Raw genomic sequence first — 23,475 nt, forward strand, 5'->3', positions numbered from 1 at the left:
AGAAGACAACATGAGCTAAAGAGAGTTTGAAGACCCAAGAGGAATGATAGAGCAAAAACAGCCTTCTGGCCAGGCCTGAGGGAGAGTGGGAAGATATTTCATCCCAACCTAAGCAAATGAAGGTTCATTTCTTAGGACTGTCAATCTTGGCTAGGGTTTTATAAGCTAATTGCCATACTTTGATGTTTGTGTTCTGTGTCAGTTTTTTTAAAAAAACAAATGAAATAATTTGTTTTTCAGTAGAAAAGTAGTTTGGTGGTAGGGTTGGGGAAATGCTGAATTAAATTAAGTCTTTAATGGGCTGATCTGCTTTGTGAATTTCCAAGAGCAGGAGGCAGTACAGTGTTCCTAACTTTGTGACCATTGAACTTGATCTATACTTATTTTCCATCCCTTTCCTTAGTGTATATCATTGGATTTGTGTCCCAAGGAAAATAGTTTGAGAAATGCTGAAGGACATATTAAGTAAATGTGTGCTGCTAAAAAAAACAAGTTAAATAAAAATGAACAAGAAAACAGATGGCATGGTGCATAGTAAAATGACTTAAAATTGTTTTATTCCATATTAGTTTTATACTTTTAGAAGTCTGTACATTTTGAAGATGGAAAATGATTTTCAAAAAATGAAACTTGTTTTGACTGATAGTTTTGGGGAAATAAACTACTTTGTTAATAAGCATAGTAGAAAAAAGAAAAAATATACCCGAAAAAAAAAAAAAGAGCAAAGTAGAGTTCTAGTGTGGCTAAAACCTTTTGTAGTACTCCCCTTTTATGTTATTTCAAGATTTTATTAGGATAGACCTGAATTCCTGTTATTTGAGTTATGTTTTCTTGTTTTCTATTCCAGTGGTAGCCGATTAGGAGGCCTCATTACAGTGTTGTGCTTCTTTTTCAACCATGGAGAGGTAGGTACTCAAAAAGTATTTCTAAAATACTTGGGGGATTTTACTTACAGAAACATAGATTCTTCTTTAAATTAATTTTCTTTTAACTTTTATCTATAATAACATTTTTTAAATGTTTGATCTTATTGTAAATCAGATTTTTAAAACTCTAGTATTGTGAATTTTCATGTCCGTTTAATCTTATGTGTGATGTAACTCTAAATGCGAAGAAAAAGTGGGACTTTATATAATTTTGAAAGTATAATAGCTTCTATTTTAGGTATAATAAAAATAAGCCAGCTATAGCTACAGTTAACCTGTGTGGGGATGACAACTTTGTATTATAGGAGCTACACAGTCTGTTCCTATTTTAATGTTTATATAGTAAATTTTGATGTACTTTCAAATATGCTTTTCATAATATTTTGTTATACCTACAAGTTTGCAGGTGCCTAAGTGTTTTCTAAAGAGGTCAGCCTTGTAAAGAGTGCAGACTCCCAAGCCTGGCGACCTGGGTTTAAATCCTGGTTCTGCTACTTATAGCTGTATGACTTGTACATACAGCTGTGTGACTTGCTCTCACAGTGCCTCAGTATATAATTTTTACATGGGGGAAAGAATCTTCTCTGGCAATATCTGTTTGTGTACTTTGTGTACTTTTCTAGAGTATCACAATGTTTTGTTCACTGTAGTCGCTGGTAGGTTACTCATTGGGACTCTGATTTCTTAGAAGAGTTATTTCAATCATATGAGTGATTTATGCACCAAAAAAATAGGGTGAGTTGTTACTTGCTTTTAAGCAATATTTCTTTTATTCAGTTTTCCCTGTATTAGGTTTAATATAGTATATGATGTAATTTTTTTGTAGTGTAGATTGGTAATAATATCCCAATATGCATTATAATAGAAGCATTATACATTTAATTGACTTAGGTTACTAAATAGGGAGAAAAGTCTAAGTTTTCTGATTAACCATTAATCTCTCCAAGCTTTGCTCAAAACGCGTAACTTTTGGATGGGGTGTAGAAGTTCAAAAACGACACCACAATTTACCTTTTACCAATGAAAGGTGCAGGGATCTTTCCTTGCCAATTTGTGGACCTGTTTCCTTTCTTTTTTCTCCCCGTTTAAAATTTCCAGTGATGGTACATTTTAGGCCAGGACATTTATTCTGGGTCTTCTGTTAATTTGATTCAATTAAAAGGAAAGGAAAGCAGATACTGAGTGTCTAGTGTATGGCAGGTAGGGATTTGGGTTATGTCAGGAGTATAAAACAAAGGCCCGTCCCTGTGCACAGTCACATAAACAGCCTACGGCGGAAGAGGTGCTGGCTTATTTGTGGAGTAGCGTGGAGATCCTTGTGACAAGAGCAGAGGGTGGTAGGAGAGAAGGTGAGAGAGTCAAGAGTAGGTGGTGGGCTTACTTGGAACAGACAGAAAGCCATTGGAAGGCTAGGAGCAGAAGACTGGCATGGCTTAAATGATTAATTTTACATTAATTTGGAAAATAGTGTAAGTGTAAAATGAGTTATTTATTCCAGCTATTGATTGGTGGACTTGTAGATATGTGAATTTACATTAAGCTTACATTAACTCCAAAGCCTTAAGAAAAAAACTCAAAAGCCTGTTGATACTGCTTGTATATCAAAAGTCCAGGAAAAAAAAAAAGCATGTGTTAAACTTGGTTTGGGGTCAGCCAGCTGATGTAGATTTGAAAACTCATCTGTGATTAGTAGAGATTTTGCTTGCTGATCCCGCCTCTGCTGGATCCCTAGTCTTCTCTCCCACCACGCCCTGGCTGCTTGCCTTCCCTGCTCCAGCCCTATGCCCTTCCTTCCTCCAGTTCCTAGAGAGCACCTTTCCTTTTCCCACTTTGCACGTCTTCTTCCTATGCCTTGCACATTTCCTCCCTCCACTTCCTAACTGTGCCTAAATAAATTCCTAGTTACTCTTAACAACTGGGCATGCGTTGGGGTTCAGTGTGCTCTCCGTTTCTTCCTGCAGATCTGGTTTCATTTCTCATTAATCTTAAGAACTTTATTTAGCATTGTGGTGAAGATCTGCTGCAACAAATTCTCTCAGCTTTTGTCTGTCTAAAAATGTCCTTTTTTGTCTCCATTTTTAGAGTGATTTTTGCTGGGTGAGACTTCCAGGTTGATTGTTTTATCTGTTTGCACTATTATGATGATATTCTATTGTCTCTTGGCTTCCTTTGTTGATGATAAGTCATCTGTAATTCTTGTTCCATAAAGGTGGTTTTAAGATTTTCTCTTGCTATTTCTTATTACTTGACTGATATATCCAGATACAGTTTTCTTTTGTATTTATCTTGCATGTGGTTCACTGAGCATCTTTGTTCCATGGGCTCATGCTTATTATCAGTTTGGGAAAAAAATTTAGCAAATATCTCTTCAAATATTTCACCTTCCTCATTCTTTTTCCTCTCCTTCGGGATTCTAAAAGTATGCTCAATTTTTTGATGTTGTCCCCCAAGTCTTTGACACTTTTCCTTATTTATTTATTTAAAACTTTTTTTTCCCTTTGTGTCTCATTTTGTTTTTTGTTTTCTTTTTATCTTGCCCTGTCCCTGAGTTCACTGAAATTTTAATCTTCTCCATTTGGTGTGCCCTTATATCTATTCAATAGGTTTTTTAACAAAGAAATAAATGTTCTAGGGAAAAAAAGTAAATTCCCGAATTGAAAAGTATATCTGAAATTTCCTATTTGTTCACCTGTGCTGTCTATCTTTTCTCTAAAATTCTTTAACCTAATTATTATAGTTATTTTAAAGTCCTTTTCTGGCATTTCAAAGCCTAATTTATCTATTGTAAATGCTGTTTACTTCAGTTGACTTTTTTCTTCTTAAGAATCATATTTTCCTGTTACTTTGCATGACTCCTCTATTTCTTTAATTTTATGCAGGACGTTTTGTATAAAGGAATGATAAAGACTGAACTAGATAATCATTTTTGTTTCTTTTTCCCAGAGAGGGAACATCCTTTCCTACACCGGGCACTAGGGTAAGGGCTGAGCATTCAGATTCCAACATGAGTCTAATTAAGCTGGAGCATGCCTGCAGATTTAATTTGTTTTAGTTTTACCTCTAGTTTCAAATGAATAAAGGCCCTCTGCTTCTTGGCCCAATCTCCAGCTTCCTAGCCTCTCAGGGGGGGAGGATCTCTTTGATCTTATCAATATTTGAGCTGGGAAGTGATTAGTTGACAACTTTTCAGTTTCAGTCCATCTCTGGACTCAATTCCAGCAAGGCTCTAAAGGTAAGCACTCTATTCTGCGAGACTGTGAAATGTCTCGGCTTTCTGACTCTTCCCCACTGCTTCTTGCTTGGCTAAATTCGTGTGTGTGCATGCACAGTAATTGGCGTTGCCAGGCAGAATGCTTTAGTTTTATGTTTGTGGCTTTCCTGGACCCCTCTAATCATCATATATGCGATATACAAACCATGGTTTTACAACTGATCATTTTTAGGGTTACCGTTCCAATTATTAGGACCCTTAACCTAAACCATTCTCTGAATTAGAGTGGCCAAGCCTGTGGTGGCCAGAAATCTTTGGAAACAGTCATTCAAACAGTCATCTGTATAGAGGAGTCTCATTGCTCGTGTAGCCCCTTAGCTGGGCCTGGGTTTGTGCAGCTGATGGGCTTGTGTGCTGCACCTTGATAATAAGCCAGGTAGCTTTCTTGGAGTTTCGTTCTCTTTCTATATCATATACTGATAATCTGCTCAGTTATCACATTTCAGTTTGAATTTATAGTACAGTTTTGGCTCACGTATGGTTTAATGTTACAGAGAATGTTCTAGATTGGGTGGGGACAGAAGTGAATCTGCTTGAGGGCCGAAAATTTTATATCTTCACCTTAAGTAAAAATACATTGAGCTGTACAGCTGAGATATGTAAACTTTAATGTATACAAAGTATATATTTCTTTTTTAACATGAAGGAACTACTGCTATCTAAATTTGTGACAATTTGAATGTCAAGAAGAATAATGAAAGTAATGAATTATAAAACACTGAATAAAGTAAGAATCTTTGTGCAAACAGCAATAATAAGAGAAAGGGGGGGGTCATTGTTACGAAAGAATACCAGTTAATAAATTTAGAAGAAATGACAAAATTAGAAAGCTACCATTTTGCAGTTGTCAGTATAACTAATTTAGGCAAGGATCACAAATGGATGCTACAATCATTTTGTCAAATGTTGTTAGAAAAAAGGGTATTCACAGTGTTTCAAAAAATCATCTCTCCCTATCCACCTAAAAAGGTAACCACTCTTCTGACCTCTCTCACCTTTGATTATTTTGGCCTATTTGAAGGCTTCCTATAAATGTAATCATGCTCTCTTATGTCTGACTTCTTTCTCTCAACCTTATATCTGTGATATTTATCTATATTGTTGTTCATAGCAATAATCTGTTCTTTTTTCATTGCAGTGTAGTATTCTGTTGTACAAATACACTCCAAAGTATTTATCCATTATATTAATAGTCATTCAGCATTGTTTACAGTTTAGGGCTATTATAATTAATACTGCTCTGAACATGTTTGTAAATGTCTTTGGATGGACTTAAGCACTCATTTTTTTTGGCATGTATACTGAGCAGTGGGATTGCTAGGTCATGGAGTACATAAATGTTTAGCTTAATAGATACTGCCAGCAGTTTTACAAAGCACATGTATCAGGTTTTACTTCCATTAGCAACATGCAAGAATTCCAGTTGTTCCATATCCTTGCAGTCCTGTTAATTTTAGTTATTCCAGTGAACTGAGCATCATAGGTTTTAATTTGCATTCCCCTGGTGAGTAATGATGTTGGGTACCTCTTTTTATACAGCTTATCTGATTTGGATATCCTCTTTTATGAAGTGCCTATTTAAATCTTTGCCCATTTTAAAAAATGAGTTATCTTTTTATTATTGTTATGTGGGAATTCTCTGCCATTTCCACGTAGGAGTTCTTTGTAGGATGTATGGTTTGCAAATATCTTCACAGCTTATGGCTTGCCTTTTCACTCCTCATGGTTTTTGGATTGTTGGTTGGTTTGATGAACAAAACTTCTTAATTTTGATAAGTCCAACTTTTTAATCTTTTCTTTTTTTCCTTTCTGTATTCTGGTTAAAAAGTCTGCCTTTTTGGGACTTTGGAATTGTCCTGTATGATGTTGCAGTGACAGATACAAGCCATTATATATCTTGTCATAACTTAAAAAATTGTGTGGGAGAGAGTATAAACTAGAATGTAAACTATAATCCATGTTTAGTGGCAATGCTCCAAAATGTTTTCATTACTTGTAACAAATATACCATTCTAATGAAGGATGTTGTTAATGTGGGCAAATATGGGAGGAGTAGGGAGTGGGGCTTATGGAATCCTCTATATTTTTTATGGTTATATAATCTAAGTATCTTTAAAAATTATTTTTAAAAGTATATATATATTTTTAAAAGTCTTTGCCTACTACAAGATCATGGAGATATTCTCTTATGTTTTCTTCTAGAAGCCTAATTGTTGTGGTTTTCACATTTGGTATCACGTTTTTGTGTATGGTATGAAGTAGTTTCTAGATTTTCTTCTTTGCTTCACTTGATATGGATGTCCAGATAACCTAGTACCTCTGGTTGAAAAGGCCCTTCTTTCTCCCATTAGATTGTGCTGGTGCTGTGGTATATTGAATTGTATACCCCAGTTAGACATGTTCTTTATCTTAATATTAATCTGCATTGCTGTGGGTGTGAACCTCTTGAAGATGTTATTTTTAGTTAAGGTGTAACCCAACGAAATCAGGAAGGGTCTCAATCTGGAGAAAGGAGAGGACATCACCAAGTGAAGGGAAGCAGAAATATAATCCAAGGAACCCCAAAGGTTGCTGGCACCAGCACCAGAACACTACAGATTTGGGGGAGAAAGCAAACCTTGCTAATACCTTGATTCTGAATTTCTTCTAACCTTAAAACTGTGAGGTGATAAATGCCCATTATTTAAGCCAACTCGTTGTATGTGGCTTTTACTGAGAGAGGTGCTTTTGTTTTACAGTGGGTGGTTGTATTTGTGGCTCTGTTTCTGCACTGTTCTGTGCTTTTGTCTGTTTATCTTGAAGCCACTACCACACTGTCTTAAATACTGTAGCTTTATAAGTTCCGATGTCTGGTAGTGAAAGTCTCAAACTTCGTTCTTCAGTATATTGCCTTGGCTATTCCAGGTCCTTTGGGTTTCCATATACATTTTAGAATCCACTTGTCACTCCCTCTTCCCCACTGACCCCCCCAGACACACAACTTTTACTGAGATTTTAATTGTGATTGCCTTAAATCTCCATATCAATTTGGGGATAATTGACATCCTAAATACACTGAGCTGTTCAGTTCATAAACATAGATATGTCTTTTCCTTTGGATCTTTTTAGTCTTTCTTTCAGCAAGGTTGTGTCCTGTATATCTTTTGTTAGAGTCAGTCCCTGGTATTTTCTGTTTTTGTTGCTGTTTTGTGTCCTTTTGATATGACCCCATCAGATTCTTTAACACTTCCTTCCTTTCTGACACAAAAAGGTGGTTCAGGATTATTTTGTGCTTTCTGGACCCCAGGCATAGAATCAACTATTTTTTCAAGAAGCCCTGGATCCTTTTAGTGGAAAATGGTGTGGGGAGTCTATAACCTGATTGCTATTTGGGTATAATTTCTTATAGATGCTTTTAGCAGAGTGCTAGGAATATCTTTTTAAAAAGCCATGAGTTAATACTGATTCATCCATTTCAAATATCCATTGTCGTTGGGTTCTTCCCTGCTTTCCCTTATTCCATTGTTGTATTTTCTTTCTCCCCACAATTTTAATATGCTTACTTTTTTGCTTTATTCTATAATATACAAAATAGTTTCAGAATTATTTTATTAATGCCATTTTTAATAACAAGCCTACTAAAAAGTTCAAAGTTTCTTTACAGTTTTTTGTTTTAAAACTATATTCTACTGAAGATGTATGTTCAGTATTCAAAAGTTTAACCAGTTCAAAAGTAACTTGAGTTATGTTTGCATCTGTTTGCCCTCTAATAATATAATTAGTATCATTTGCTTCAGTTTATTTCTGTACTGTCTTTGTGCCTTGACTAAATATTTTATACTATAGAGGGAATTCTGATTATGATGATAACTCTGAGAAGCGTAGTTTACAAGCACATGGTCAAGGTAGTAGAGTTGCTATTAATAGCATCTCAACAGATATGTTTTCTTTTTTGAATGAGTAAGGATTGGCCAGGTTTGAGCCATTGAAGCAATAGAAAGTTTGAACAATGAAGTGCATAATGATGCACTTCCTTGCTTTTCAAGCAATGTTGACGGCTTTCACAAAATTTCTGTGTAAAACTAGGGTAGGATAAACTGAAATCTTAAAAGTTCAGGGATTAAAAAAAATGTCTCTAGAAAGATAAATGTTTCTTTTCAAAGAAGATATAAAAATTCTATATATAGAGATAGGAAAGATTAATAACAGCAATTATGTACCTCTGTAACATTAAATCTTGAGTGAGCCAAAATTGTATTATAAATTCAGATTGAAATATGTGATAATTAAGGAGCTTATCATTATATGATATAGAAAGAGAACAAAACTCCGAGAAAGCTACCTGGCTTATTATCAAGCTGCAGCGCACAAGCCCATCAGCTGCACAAGCCCAGGCCCAGCTAAGGGTATGCCTAACAATGAGAGCCTCGAAGTAACGTCATATAGGAGATGTCCAAAGCGTGGCTTTGCACGTACCATGTTTAGGAGTACAGTTCTGATATTAGGTTCCTTTAACTAAACCATTCTTTTGAATAAGAGTAGCCAAGCCCATGGTGGCCAGAAATCTTTGGAAAAACAATCATAAGAATAGTGGCCAAAGCAATATTACAGCTAAATTATACTGTACTGCAGCAGTCATTGGTGAGATGATTTGTTTTCAACCCCAGCATTATATGAACAAGTTATGATTGTCCCAGAAAATGTCAACTGTTTAGTACTAATTACAGTTTATAATTTGCTATTCTGTTGTATTCCTGTTTATTTTTCAATTATAAAGAGAAATGGACTAGATTATGCTTTGTCTCTATTAGTATAATTAAATATTTAAGAGTACAGATTGGAAAATGAAGCTATTGTTGAACTTCATTAGTTTCTGAATCGTGAGTAAATTATTTAAAAAATTCTGACTTTACTAAGCAAAAAATAAAGAAGCCTGTTTCATCAACATTTAGGTAGTATTTTGTTATAATAGCATTCTGTGTTATGAGATATGTGCTAAAAATTATATATTAAATGATTTGGCAATTTAAACAATGTAAGATTTTTTATTTTCACAATAAAGGAATTTCTTGTACTTAGCTAAACAGAATACACTTGTGTAGCCCTTTGCAGAACAGTTCACATGTATATTTCCTTCTTTAATTTTTAAAATTAAAGATAATCCTTTATTTTTTTTTAAAGATTTATTTCTCTCCCCTTCCCCCTCCACCCCGCTTGTCTGTTCTCTGTGTCTGTTTGCTGTGTCTTCTTTTTTTGTCCGCTTCTGTTGTTGTCAGCGGCACGGGAATCTGTGTCTCTTTTTGTTGCGTCATCTTGCTGTGTCAGCTCTCCATGTGTGCGGCGCCACTCCTGGGCAGGCTGCACTTTCTTTCGTGCTGGGCGGCTCTCCTTATGGGGCGCACTCCTTGCACGTGGGGCTCCCCTATGCGGGGACACCCCTGTGTGGCACGGCACTCCTTGCGCGCATCAGCACTGCGCATGGCCAGCTCCACACGGGTCAAGGAGGCCCGGGGTTTGAACCGCGGACCTCCCACATGGTAGATGGTCGCCCTAACCGCTGCCAGATAATTCCTTTAAAAGGATTCCATTCTACACTGCCATCCTATGTAGAGAATTGTTACATTTTTTATTTTCCATTGATAATTATAGTTAAAAATTATTTATTTGTTGAGACTTGAGGCACAGACGAAAGCAAATTTGTTTACTATTTTCAAAATATATGGGGTCATCTGGAACAGCACTTGTTTGAACCAAATCTAGTAAAAGCATGATTTAAAGGCACTTTCATGTGCGTTTGAACTCATTTACTCTTGAAATTTTAGAGAAAACCTTGCTCTTTATAATAACCCTGTAAGTTGCACCTTCTTATCCCTCTTCTTCAGAGGATATAATTGAGTTTTAAAGAACTGAACGACTTTAGCTATTAGAGAAATGAATCTCAAATATGGCAACATAGTTGAATTAGGGTAACAAAACAAATGTGGGTGAACTGTGTATGAAGAAAATTCTTAAATGCATCATATAGTTTAAATATTTTATTGGCTTTTATGAGGAGATTCATAAATTTTGTTTATATATCTACTATCTGACTGAATTCTCTACTTTATCTAATAAACTCCATTTTTAAAAATTGTATTCCAATAACAACAAATATGAATTCTTAAGACTTATTCAATCTTTTATGAATTCTTTTTTGTGTCTAGTACATATTCATAAATAGATATTTGTTAATTTCATAGAGAATGATGAGGTAGCAATATCTAATAGTCTCAGAGCTAAAATAAGAAAAGGATTATTTCTACTGCAGTCTTTGTAATTCTGTATGGTCTTTAAAGCAGCCCTCCTTGAACTAAAAGTTGTAATATATTCTTCTAGTGTGACAATTTTAGTGGTAGTAATAAATTGTTTACATTTAGTCCAATGCAGTTTTCTTTAACTTGTAAGATGGACTTATTACTCTATTTAGTATATATGCAGAAAAATGATTAAGTACTAAAACTGGGTTAGTACAATGGTTAATTTTGCCAAAAGTGAACTTTTCAAAAAGATTGGTACTTGATTATTTTTAAAATTTAGTTTTTAATTTTATCTCCCTTTTAAAAATATTTTACAGGTGAGGGTAAGTTGGGCAAAGAGAAGTTAAAAAATGTAATGTTCTTTTTAGCATTATTGTGAATAAAAAGGTTCAAATAATTTAAAAAATGCTAAAATTGGGAACAAAAGAGTTTTGAAAAATTGTTTTGTGGATGGTTTTGCTGGAGTCCACGTTAATTGAAACAATTTAATGAAACATTTTGAAATTTGGCATAACGTGTTCTTGCCGTAACTTTCCCCCTTTTTATCTGAGAGTTGAAGCTTTCTGGCACTTACTCGTTGACAGTTCATGCACAGGATCATGAGTCGTTTATGTCACTTTCTCAGTAATGCTTCTCCCTTCTCAGCTTTGCTCGTTGTAGAAAATCCAGGAGCTTGTTTTACAACACACCATTTGAATTATGTGTGAAAAGTACATCTATTTGTATTTATAAAGAGCTGCTTTCACTTGGAATATCTTAGAAAATTAGCAAATGTACCATTATATTTGCTATTATTATTTTTTTCAGTGCACCCGTGTGATGTGGACACCACCTCTTCGTGAAAGCTTCTCATATCCATTCCTTGTACTTCAGATGTTGCTTGTAACTCATATTCTCAGGTAACTTTGACTTATGTTTCGTTTCTTTTTTCTGTTAAATTCCTTAAACTAGAACTTATTAAGTCTCCTTAATAAAAAGGCAGTGTAATGACATATTTAAGATGATCTTGTTTCTAAGTTGAATTAGTAAAGATAATTTATGAGTATACCTTCAAAATATTTAGTACCGAAAACACTTTCTCCATCTGCCATCTAGTCTTTTTCCTTTTACTTAGCTGTCCAGCGACTGCAGGAGAAGGAGCAAATCCACTTCTAGCTCCTCTGCCAAGTTATTTCCTGCCACTGCTATGACCCCAAAATGGGCTGAAACGGGGCAGCTGAGGCAGTAGAGTGCATTCCCTAAAACATGGTCCTGCAGAGCCAGGAGGTGGCAGAACCATTGTAGTCTGCTACCTTAACGCACGTAATTCTTCATTCTACATCTTTCGGGCTTCCCAGGGAATCAGAAAGGATGGGTAGAAGGAAACCACCTCAGTAGACAAAAGATAGCCTAGGAGAATTCCTTTGGAAATCCAGGATTTCCAAGAACAAGTCTTGCCACTTTCTGTTAACAATACTGAGTTTAGACAGATATTGCCTTGGTCTATAAGGGGGAAAAGAAAACAAAATGGGGCCTATGACAAAAATAGATCAAAGCACAATGAAAATATGAAGATAATTCAGACTAACAACCTTCTTTAGTGGTCTGCAGAATTCAGAAGACCCTTGTTGAAGTTTATTAAACCAAACCTTTTGGATGATCCAGTTTCCCTCTGTGATTATCCTAGCAGGATTAGAGCTTTTTCATGGCTTTCAGTTCTTATGTAGTATCTTTAGACACTACATAAGCTTTTTAAAAAGCATTTTAAAAAAGCATTTTAAAAGGCATCAGCTTCTTTTCTTTTCTCTGCATCTCCAGCCCAAATGCTCTGTCCTAAATTCCTCTCATTATAAGACTTTAAAGCTTCTTTAAGATCCTCAAATAAGGTGAACTCTATGAATTCATAACCTTTATTAGCTCTGCTCCGTTCGTTCTGGGCACCTTAATAGATGTTCACTTCCCAAATACTTCCAGAAGAAGTGTTGCACGGTAAGACAGTCTTTGCTTTCCCACCACAGTTGCTGCTTTTCCTCATCCATATTCTTGGCCTTGGCTTTTCTCTAGTGTAGGGTAGACAGTGGACAGTCTCTAGTTTCTGCTTTTCTTCTACTTCTGCTCCTGTCTTAAATCCAGTAAAAGGCAGCCCTTTGGTGGTTCTCACGCTCACTCAGTGTGTGAGTAACTGTATATGGTACTGCGTCAGGTGCTGAGTACTGCTTCCTCTCATCCATCCTGGGGTACATAGTTGCAGATATTTGTTTTCTATTAACTGCTATAATAAGTCACCACAAGCTTGGTGGCTTAAAACAACTCATTTACTATCTTATAGTTCTGGGGGTCAGAAATCTGGCAAGAATCTCACTGGGCCCAGATCAGGGCTTGAAAATGCAGGGCTGCCTTCTCTCTGGACGTTCTTGGGGAGAACCTGTTTCCTTGCCTTTTGCAGCAGCAAGAGGCCACGTGCATTCATTCCTTGCCTTGGGGCCTTCTTCCATCCTCAAAGCCAGCAGTGGTGGCTTCAGTCTTCCCGTTACATCACTCAAATCTTACCTCTGCCTCCCTCTTCACTTTTTTTTTTTTTAATTTATCCTTGGATATGTATGTATTCTTGTATGGTGTTTTTTGTTTTGTTTTGTTTTTAAGATTTATTATTTATTTACCGCCCCCCCCCCCCCCGTGGCTTGTTTTTTGCTGTCTGTTCTGTGTGCATTTGCTGTGTGTTTTTCAGTGTCTGCTTGTCTCCCGTTGTTGTGTCATCTTGCTGCGTGAGCTCTCCGTGGCGCACAGGCGTCAGCTCTCTGCAGTGTACGGGCCAGCCTGCCTTCACTTGGAGGCCCTGGAACGGGAACCCAAGGCCTGCCATATGGTAGACGGGAGCCCAGCTGATTGAGCCACAGCCGCTTACCCTCACTCTTCACTTTTAAGGATGCTTATGGTTACATTGGGCCCACCTGGATGATCCAGGATACTCTCCCTGTCCTAATTTAACAGCCTAGATTCCATTTACAATCTTTTTATTTTTAAAGATTTATTTTTATTTATTTCTGTCGCCTACACCCCCATAGTCGGCATTCTGTGTCCATTTGCTATGTGTTCTTCTGTGTCCACTTGCATTATCCAGTGGCACTGGGAAACTGAGTCTCTTTTTTGTTGCATCATCTTGCTGCATCACCTCTCCGTGTGTGCGGTGCCACTCCTGGGCAGGCTACGCTTTTTTCACATGGGGCGGCTCTCTTTACAGGGTGCACTCCTTGCACGTGGGACACCCCTATGCAGGGGACACCCCTGCGTGGCACAGTACTCCTTGTGCGTGGGCCAGCTCATCACATGGGTTAGGAGGCCCTGGGTTTGAACCCTAGACCCTCCAAATGTTAGATGGATGCTCTATCAGTTGAGCCACATCCGCTTCTCCCATTTACAATTTTAACTCCCTTTGCCAGGGATGTAGCGTCTTGGAGGCAGTCCTTCTGACTCCCTCAATGATGCTGCTCCAGTTGCAGTTTCTTGGCTTCTGGGGCTCTTCTTTGTTGTTCTCTAGGTGCTTTTGTAGCAAGCTCTTTCTTTACCTCTTCTTTAGCCGCCTAATTATTGCCAGCCACAGCCTCCTCCTCATTCCTGACTTCACCTTGGCTTTTGCAGCAAAGTGTGTGGGGGTGGACTGCCTTTCTTCATAGTCTTCTTCATCCTCCTCATTCTCTGGCTTTATCCTTGTTGATGTCTTCTCATCTTTCTGGCCATCTGAAACTGGGGCAGCTGCTGCTTTTGCCACTGCTGGTTCAGATTCATCATCACCATCTTGATCTTCCTCACCATCCTCACTGGTACCTCCGTGCTTATTGGGGATGGTTTCTTTTCCTTTGTCCCTTGGTTGTCATGGATCCCTTACTTCCTGATGTAACTAATGCTGTGACTGGTGAGACAGGGCTTGGTTCAAGTGTGAGGGTGACTACAAGTGGTGGCTACCCTTCACTGTGCCTGGCGTGGAATGCAGCCCTTTTTGTGTGGCAGCTGCAGTCCATTTTCCAGGGAAACCACGTCCTTCTGTGGAGCTGTGGCAGAATTCTTATCTTTCTTCTGAAGGATGATAGCTTCATCTCTCTTGGTTATCTACATCTTCTGATTCATCATCTTTATTCTCTGTCTCCTTTGGAGGCAGGCATTTAGATCTCCTTGGTTTCTACCTGCAGTGGCATCTTGTGCCATCTTGTGATGGCAGAGAGTGTTGGTGGGTGCATGGCTGGGGGAGCCAAGAAGCTGAGCAGTGGTGATAGAGGTCGCAGGCACTGATAATGCTGTTGTAAAACTAGAGAAGAAGCTCTTCCTTCATGCGAGGGATCATTTATAAATAAGATTAGACATACGTTTTTAACAAATTGGCTTTGTCCAATTTTGAATTTTAAATCCTTTGAAAAGTTCAGTTTTGTATAAATCACCTTATACCAGTACATGCTTAGCTTTTGATTGTTCCTGGCCTTATTCCTTCATCTTTCCAGTTTTGTTGTCTTGGTTCAGGGCTTCAGCAGTCATCTCTTCACCAGTGGAATTCCTTGTTTTCCATTTGTTCCTCTCTCCCCCCAGCTCATTCTCTACCCAACTGCCAGCTTAGCCTTAAACTCTGGTCATAAATCCTTAATGTCTCTTGTTACCCATAAAATGAAAATCATTTTCAGTATTCAGAAGCAGGGGAGAAATGCTTTATTTTAGACACTGGCTTTCATTTTTGGCTGTGACCTGCAAGAAATAAGAACTCACATTTTACCTGTGGCCCCGAATATGCATACACACAGCCATACACACACGTAATCCATGGTGTCATGGAACAGAGCTCTCATCATGCAAGATCTTTTGTCTAGTAAACTGATTTCATCACTCATTAATAGGTTACTCAGAGTTTGAAAATACACGATTTAAGGGTACGATAGGAGGGATTTGATTAGAATAGCAGAGAGAGCTGGTATTTGGACATGGGATACTTTAGGATGCAGAGATGGCATTTCGTGGTGGCACTCTGTGTACCAGGTAGGTTTATTCTAAGGAGAATTTCTTTGCTCAAGCTGTGTGCCTAGTAAACTGTACATTCTCAAGCACATTCCACTGCTCTGAAGACTCTAGGGATATTGGGGGGATTTGTACTGGCTCACAGTTTTAGGAGAAAAGTACTTCCTAAAGCTAGCATGGAAGATCATATTAGCTCATGCTACCCAAAATCCCCTTACAAGTCAGGCCTGAAGTGAATCTTTTAGAGGTGGCTCCAGAAAGGCTCCCATGCCTTTGCTTCATCTCTGCTTTTCTAGACCCAGCTTTTACCACTTAAGCCTCCGTATGCTCCCTCAGCTGCCCAGCCCTTAGTCTGAAGCTTTATGGTACTTGCCCATAGAAGACTTAGCAATTAGAATATGCTACCTTATATTATTTTTATAGATGTACTCTGTCTCACCATTTAATGAATCTGATGAATCCACTATTAAAAATTAATTATGAATTCACCAAAATTTAGTTTGGAGGAAAAAAATCCCCTGGACATATTGATCTGGCCACCCTCCTGCCTTTGACAGGCTTTGCATTCTTCCAGTAATACAGTATTTACTTTTCCTAGAAAATTGTTGTAATTGAGTATCAGGAGGAATAAGTCTGTACCCACTGGTTTGTTTTACGTCGATTATGTTAAAACCACATCATGTTTAGAGCTTCTAATTTGCAGTTGTTTGGAGCCAGGCCAGAATGTCTTGTGGTTAAACTTACTGGTATTTATTTTATCTTTTCAAGGGCTACAAAACTTTATAGAGGAAGTCTGATTGCACTCTGCGTTTCCAATATATTTTTCTTGCTTCCTTGGCAGTTTGCTCAGTTTGTACTCCTTACTCAGGTAAGGTGATTGTATTTTTAACCTGATATAAGCTTAACGTGTTTTGATTATATGAACTCACATAATTATATAATTATAGAACAAAATGTTATATGATTCTGAGTCCTAAAATATTTTAGTTAATACTTTTAAAGAAAGTTTAGGGTAAAGAAATATGCAAGAGTTATTTATTAATAAGGATTAGTTATTTGCTCAAATTTGTAAGAATGCTTGTCTTGTTACTCAGAATGTGCTAGTATACTTAAAAGAGGACTAGTGCTATGATTTTAAGTATTTCTCTGTAATAAGCTGTAGATAATATCAGATAAAGAGCTAATCGGTCATGTTTTACGTAACTCTCTTACCAATCTGCAGCTAATCTTTCATCTTTCCATGTATTCTTGCCCCCCTTCAAATGGGGGTATATAAAGCAAGGTTGAAAGAAGGGAATAAATTGAACGCTCATTTTTTCCTTCTTGCTTGCTGCTTTTTTTTTTTTTTAATTACGCTTGCCATACTGGTATAAAGCTACTTAAAGAGTGGCTTTTTAATGTTCTTTGATATGTCTTGCTTGGGAAATGGAGTCAGGCCAGGATTTGAGTCCCACCTTTACTCACTAGCTTCTTGACTTGGACAAAACTTTCAGTTTTACCGTTTGTGAAATAGAGAAAATATTTCTCTCTCCCAGCATCAGAGCTGGTAAAGTATATAAGACTCATAACACAGTACTTATTAGCAAGATGTCAGTAAGGCTAGCTGTTTGGGGAGTGGGGGCAGCTCAGTGATTTGATGCTCCTGCCTCCCATGTATGAGGTCCCAAGTTCAATCCCGGTACCTCCTAAAAAGCAAAACAGAATGAAAACCTCTATTTGTATTTACTTCTTTCTTTGATCTGATCTTTTCATCTCTTTTGTCTTCTTTAGTTTGTAAGACATTTTACACTTACTTGTTTAAAATGTCTCTGAGAACTTCTCAAGATTCTTAGGCCCTGGGGTGGAAAGGGAGCGTTCCTGTTGCTCCCGGTTAGGAGCCCATGACCTGCTTGTTTTGTTGTGTTTCATGGGGGGTGGGGGGCGGGGGTGTGTGTGAGGAGAGGGGGGAGTATGCCTTTCTCTGGGGCTTATGTTGAAAAACAGTAACTCACACTTCCCCTGTTATCCTATAATTTTGGTTGCATTTTTTCAGTGAAGTGTTGCCATGAGTATCCCTAGGTAAAGGGAAACCTTGTTTTCCTTACAAATGGAAAAACTTGTACATTGCGCGAAGGTATTAAAAAATACCAAAAAATGACTAAGAAAACAAGCAGGTGATGAATGGAGCTTAAGTTATTTATAAATATTCAACTATTTTGCAATTTTTTTTATCATATGCTTGTGTAGTAGGATAGACATGGGATTTAATTTTAATTGCTTTCCCCACAAAGATGGGTGGAGAGGTAGTTTGACATGATACCTCTATATTTATATACTATAATCATTTAACCAATTAATTCATTTAGTTAACTTCAATACTATTAGAATTCTTGCTAAATACACCCACAATTTTCTTCAAAATTGAAAACAAATTTCAGAATACCTTTGTAGTGACCGTACTTCTAATTTGAAATCTGATCATTTGATTATAATCAATGCCTGAATATCTGAGTTAATGAAAGAGAATGGTGATGGAAATTCTGGTAAGGAGTGACTGACAAACAGAAATTAATATATTTTTACTAACACATGTATTGCATAATTATTTTCAAGTTAAATGTACCTTCCTAATTGTGTCTTAATTGTTGCACTATGTAAGTTTTTATGTTTTTTGATGGGGCAAGACACTTTATAATTGTATTGTTGACAGTAAAGTAACTTGATATTAAATGAGTATTGTTTTGGGGAATCCACAAAGTAGATAATTTGCGTGGTTAATTGAGAGAGCAGTGTATGGAAAAGAAATCCAGTATTTTTCAGGATTACTATATCAACTATACTCAATGATAAATTGGCAGGGGAAATGGAAATTAAAGGACTCACTTTCTGTATAAATATACATAAGTTTAAGCAAGAAAGATAATTTTTTCTTGATTTTTATAGCTATTTTACTTATATATATTTTATTTTTAACTTAGTTTCTTTTTACATTTCAGATTGCATCACTGTTTGCAGTATATGTTGTGGGGTATATTGACATATGCAAATTACGGCAGATCATTTATATACACATGGTAATGGCTTTTTATTTGTTTTGTTTTCCATTTAATTTGATATTTAAGGGAACTCATGAAAAATATTTGATTTGTTCAAGATCAAAACTAGTTGTACCAAGATTATATAACTGAAGCAGGTGTCATTCAGCCAATTGATATAATCAGCAGACCCTGTTTTAAATAGGCCACCCAGGAAATTTTAATCTTTGTCATGTAATATGATTTGGAGCTCTGCATTGACTTTTTTTGTTTGTTTGTTTTTTTAATTAAAATTTTTTTTATTTTTAAAGCAGCTTTAGATTACATGAGTCTTCCCATATCACCATTCCCTCCCCTCTCACGCTTTCTCACATTAACAACATCCTTCATTAGTGTGGTACATTTGTAGTTTACATTATAGTTTTCACTCTTTCCTGCACAATTTTGTAGATTATGACAAAATATATAATGGCTTGTATCTGTCATTGCAGTGTCATGCAAGACAATTCCAATGTCCTGAAAATGCCCCCATGTTACATCTATTCTAACCTCTCCCTCCCCTCAGAATCTCTGGTGGCCACTGCCTTTATATCAATGATAAAAGTTCTTCCATTGCTAGAATCACAATAAGTCTATAGTAACAATAATAAGTCTACTTTAGTCTGTTGTTCATTCCCAATCTTGAGAATTTGGGGATGGTGATGCCCACTCTTGTTTCTAATTGAGAGGGGACTTAGATCCCATGGGGCAGATGGATGGAACTATCTTGCCTGCAGTTGCAGACAGTCTCTTTTCCTTGGGATGGGCATTGTCCATCATCATCTCCTTGTTGCTTGTCCCGGGTGAGTCCAGTGAACTGGAGAGTAGGTGTTACAACTCTGCTGAGATTCAAGTTCAACTGGCACATGAATGGACCAAAGATTTAAGTCTCTGGGGCATATATTTAACAGTATAATGCTAATTATAGGTTCAAATAAAATGGGCAGAAGAGCCATGTGTAGGGAAACTATAAATGAGTATAACTCTGTTACACTGGGGAGCATAAATACAGAGTAGGGCCCACTGACAAAGTGCCTCATTGCTGAGCTTGTCTGCCCTGCATAGAGTGTCTAAATGTCTCTAGAGCCCTCAGAAGCTCTGCTGTTTGAGGCAGTATTTACTGTGACTGTCAATGAGATCCTGCTGAGAAGTACATAAGCATAACCTCTGGAATGACTTCCCGATTCACTTTGAAATTTCTTAGTCATAGAAACTAATTTGTATTTCATCTTTCCCCCTTTTGGTCAAGATCTTTTTCCAGGTGCATTGCTAGTTGGCACTTGGGAATAATCCCTCAGTGCCTGGGAGGCTCATCCCCAGGAGTCATGTCCCTTGTTGGGGTGAAGGTAGTGCGTTTATATGATGAGCTGGCTTAGAGAGAGGCCACATTTGAACAACAAGGAGGCTTTCAGGAGGTAACTCTTAGGCAATATATAATACAAGGCTAAGTTTCAGTTTCACAAGAAAAGGTTCATAAGTATAATCATCAATATCAAGGGCTTGGTATAATTATCTGTCTGCATTCACTAGACACTGCCCTTGTACTTGGAGGATTCTTGCTGATATTTAGAGAATGTAGCAGGACAACCCAGGATGGGAATTCAATATTCTTTTGGTTATTGTGTGGGTCTCCACCCACTGAGACAAGGCCCCATGAATGCTTGAACATATTCATATGCCTTAGAGGCATGCCCAAGGTGTACCCCTCCCCACCCATGCCCCCATCATCAACACCCCACACCAGTGATCCTCCCCTGCCACAGCTGTAACCCTTCTGTGATCCAAAACCTCGCCAAAAATGAAGCAAACAAAATAACCAAATAAAAATAAGGAAATGAAATAATAGTTTAAAAAATAACAAATAAAATACAAAAAAAATTTTAAAATGAATATAAAAAACTTTTAGACAGTGTCTTTTATTACTGTAAGATCTGTTCTATGTGTACAGTGCCGGTCTCTTCTGTATATTCCCCCAGTGTCTTATTTTTTCCATTTTATCTTCAAAGAAGCTTTAGGTTACAGGAAAAGCACATAGAAAATTCAGAGGATTTCTATATACCCAATGCCCTCCCCCTTTCCCACTCCCCTATTAATAAGGTATTAATGAGGATGGTACATTTGTTACAAGTGATATAAAAATATTGAAGCCTTCGTATTAACCAAGGTCAATAGTTTACATTATGGTTCACAGAACTGTACATTTTCATAGGTTTTGATGAAATTTAAATGGTCTCTATCCATTATTGTAAGATCATGCAGAACAACTGTAATGCCCTAAAAAATGCCCTATGTTCCATCTATTCTACCCTCCCCCTCCCTCAGAACCTATGGTAACCACTAAGTTTCAATTTTTGAAGAATAAGATTCATAGCTACTTTCAGTAATGTTGAGGACTTGACATATTGGTCTGTTTTCTTTTATTAAGCATTGCCTATCTTCTCGAGAGAGTCTTGTCTCTCAAATTGAGAACACAGCAGGATTCCCTAGGATGGTAGTTTAATATTTTGTTTATTATGTGGCTCTCCACCCACTGAGATAACACAGTATACCAAGACGATCACTTTCATATTCCATGGAAGCATCTGCAATGACTTTAAATAGCTGAAAGAGAAAAATGGAATGGTATATTATCCATGAGCCTTCTGTTGGAGTGAAATGGACTGATTGCTTGCTGTGCACTGTCTGTCCAGCAAATGGGATGTGCCAGTGAATAGAACCACAGAGACACCAGCACTCGTGAAGCTCACCTTCTAGTAAAGTGGGGGAAGGAGGGAAGACAGAGTCAGTTATAGACATGGGAAACAGGTCAGTCATGTGCTGTAAGTTACATAGAAATAAGAAAAGGGGGACGTCGTGGTAAGGTGGATCAAGAGTGCCAGTGTTCAGGAGCGGGAGATTTGAGGTATAAATGAGGTAGTCAGGGCAGGCCTTATTGAGAAGGAAGACTGGAGCAGGATTTGAAGGAGAAGAGGGAAATAACAAAGTAGATATCTCAGAGAAGAATGTTCTAGGTTGATGCAGCAGCTAGGGCAAAACCCTTAGGGCTGGTTGGTTGGTGTTAATGTTTTTCCTTTTTTTTTTTTTTTTTTTTTTACAATTTTCATGTTTCCTTCTCCTTATAATTTTTCTTATACCATTAGTTTGTTCTGTATGATTGATACGTATACAAGGATATTGGCAATGTATAGGGAAGCTAAGAACAAACATAAAATGACCAATCATGAATCTACCTTCTAGCTTGATGAATAGAATCTTATCTTCCTTTGAAGCCCTTGTGTGCCCCGAACATAGGCCCTTACTTCTCCTATAGGTAAATTAACTTGCTTTTCTTTATAACTTTACCACATACATATTCCTAAATAATATGTACTTTCAGTTTTAAATATTACCATTTTTTTCAAGATTTATAAAAACGGTATCATTTTATGTGACATTTCCACTCAGGTCTCTGAAATTTGTTTACTAGTAGAGTTCAGACATTTTCATTGTTTTAGCTTTTCTATTGTATAAATAAGGCACAATTTGTTTATCCATTTTCTTGTTAAAGGACATTCAGGTTAATTCCAGTGTTTTCCTTTATGAGTAATGCTTCACAATTTTTATACGTATCTCCTGGGCTCATATTAATAGTTTCTCTGAGGTATTTAACTGGTAGTAGAATTGCTGGGAAATGAATTATGCATTGTTCAGTATCATAATTTGATACCAGGTTGTTTTTCCAAAATGATTGGACCACTTCAAATAGGAATGTGTAACAGTCCATTCTATTTTACATCCTTTTACATTTTATCAATTTGGTGAGTGTTAAATGGTATTTTATAACCTTAATTTGCATTTCTCTGGTTCTCAGGAAAACTGAGCACCTTTTGGTATGTTTATGGGCCCTTCATGTTTCCTTTTCTGTGACATGCTTTTTCCTTTTTTCCTCTATTTCTCCTGTGTTGTCTTTTTTTTTCTTCAGAGTTATTTTATTTATTTCTTTCCCCTTCCCTCCCCTCCCCCCCCCCCGCCCCAGTTGTCTATTCTGTGTCCATTTGCTGCGTGTTCTTCTTTATCCACTTCTGTTGTCAGTGGCACAGGAAACTGTCTCTCTTTTTGTTGCGTCATCTTGCTGTGTCAGCTCTCCGTGTGTGTGGCACAATTCCTGGGCGGGCTGCACTTTCTTTCGCACTGGATGGCTCTCCTTATGGGGTGCACTCCTTGTGTGTGGGGCTCCCCTACGCAGGGGACACCCCTGCGTGGCAGGGCACTCCTTGTGCACATCAACACTGCACATGGGCCAGCTGCACATGGGTCAAGGAGGCCTGGGGTTTGAACCGCGGACCTCCCATATGGTAGATGGACATCCTATCCATTGGGCCAAGTCCACTTCGCTGTGTTGTCTTTTTAATGTACATTGTAGTGATGCTTTGTCAGTTATGTACTGTAAATATCTTATCCCAGTTTATGACTTGCTTTTCACTTTCTTTACAGTAACTTTTAATGAAATGAAGTTACTAATATTAATATGCTAAACTTTGTAAAACTTATCCTTTTTGTATACATGTCTTATTTCCAGCTATTTTCTTAAGCTTTCTTAGTCTGAAAATGTTCCTGTAGATTCTCTGGATTTTCTGGATATCAGTTTAATCTCTGCATTGGTAATTTTGTTTCTTTCCCCAGTCAATTTAATGTCTTGCTTAGGACCTCCAGTGAGGATTCTCCAGAAATAGTGATAATGAGCAATGTGATTTGAAAGAGAATGCTTCTAGTGTTGCTATAGATATTTTTGCAGGTGTTTGCTAAAGAAGATTCTTTTTATTCCTAGTTGGTGAAGAGAATTTTTAAAAAATTTTCCTTTTCTTTTGAAAAAATATTTATAGCAAATTTGTAAGTATAAAGAGGTTTTTTTCCCCTGAAGCATTTTAGAGTTAAGTTGCTCACCTCTTCTATCTTCAGTCTTAAACAGTTTATATTTCCTGTAAACCAGGATG

At 37.2% G+C, this 23,475-nt stretch overlaps 1 protein-coding gene across 1 annotated transcript in view; it reads left to right on the forward strand.

The window, feature by feature from the left end:
* The window catches only part of DPY19L1 (dpy-19 like C-mannosyltransferase 1), a 121,676-nt gene that overhangs the window by 49,755 nt on the left and 48,446 nt on the right, over window positions 1-23,475 (forward strand). The window contains 4 exon segments of the mRNA XM_058296783.2: window positions 848-905; window positions 11,280-11,371; window positions 16,218-16,317; window positions 18,425-18,502. Of these exon segments, the coding sequence (XP_058152766.1) occupies window positions 848-905; window positions 11,280-11,371; window positions 16,218-16,317; window positions 18,425-18,502 (328 nt within the window).

This window comes from Dasypus novemcinctus, chromosome 5 (assembly GCF_030445035.2).
Source record: "Dasypus novemcinctus isolate mDasNov1 chromosome 5, mDasNov1.1.hap2, whole genome shotgun sequence".
Lineage (NCBI taxonomy): Eukaryota > Metazoa > Chordata > Mammalia > Cingulata > Dasypodidae > Dasypus > Dasypus novemcinctus.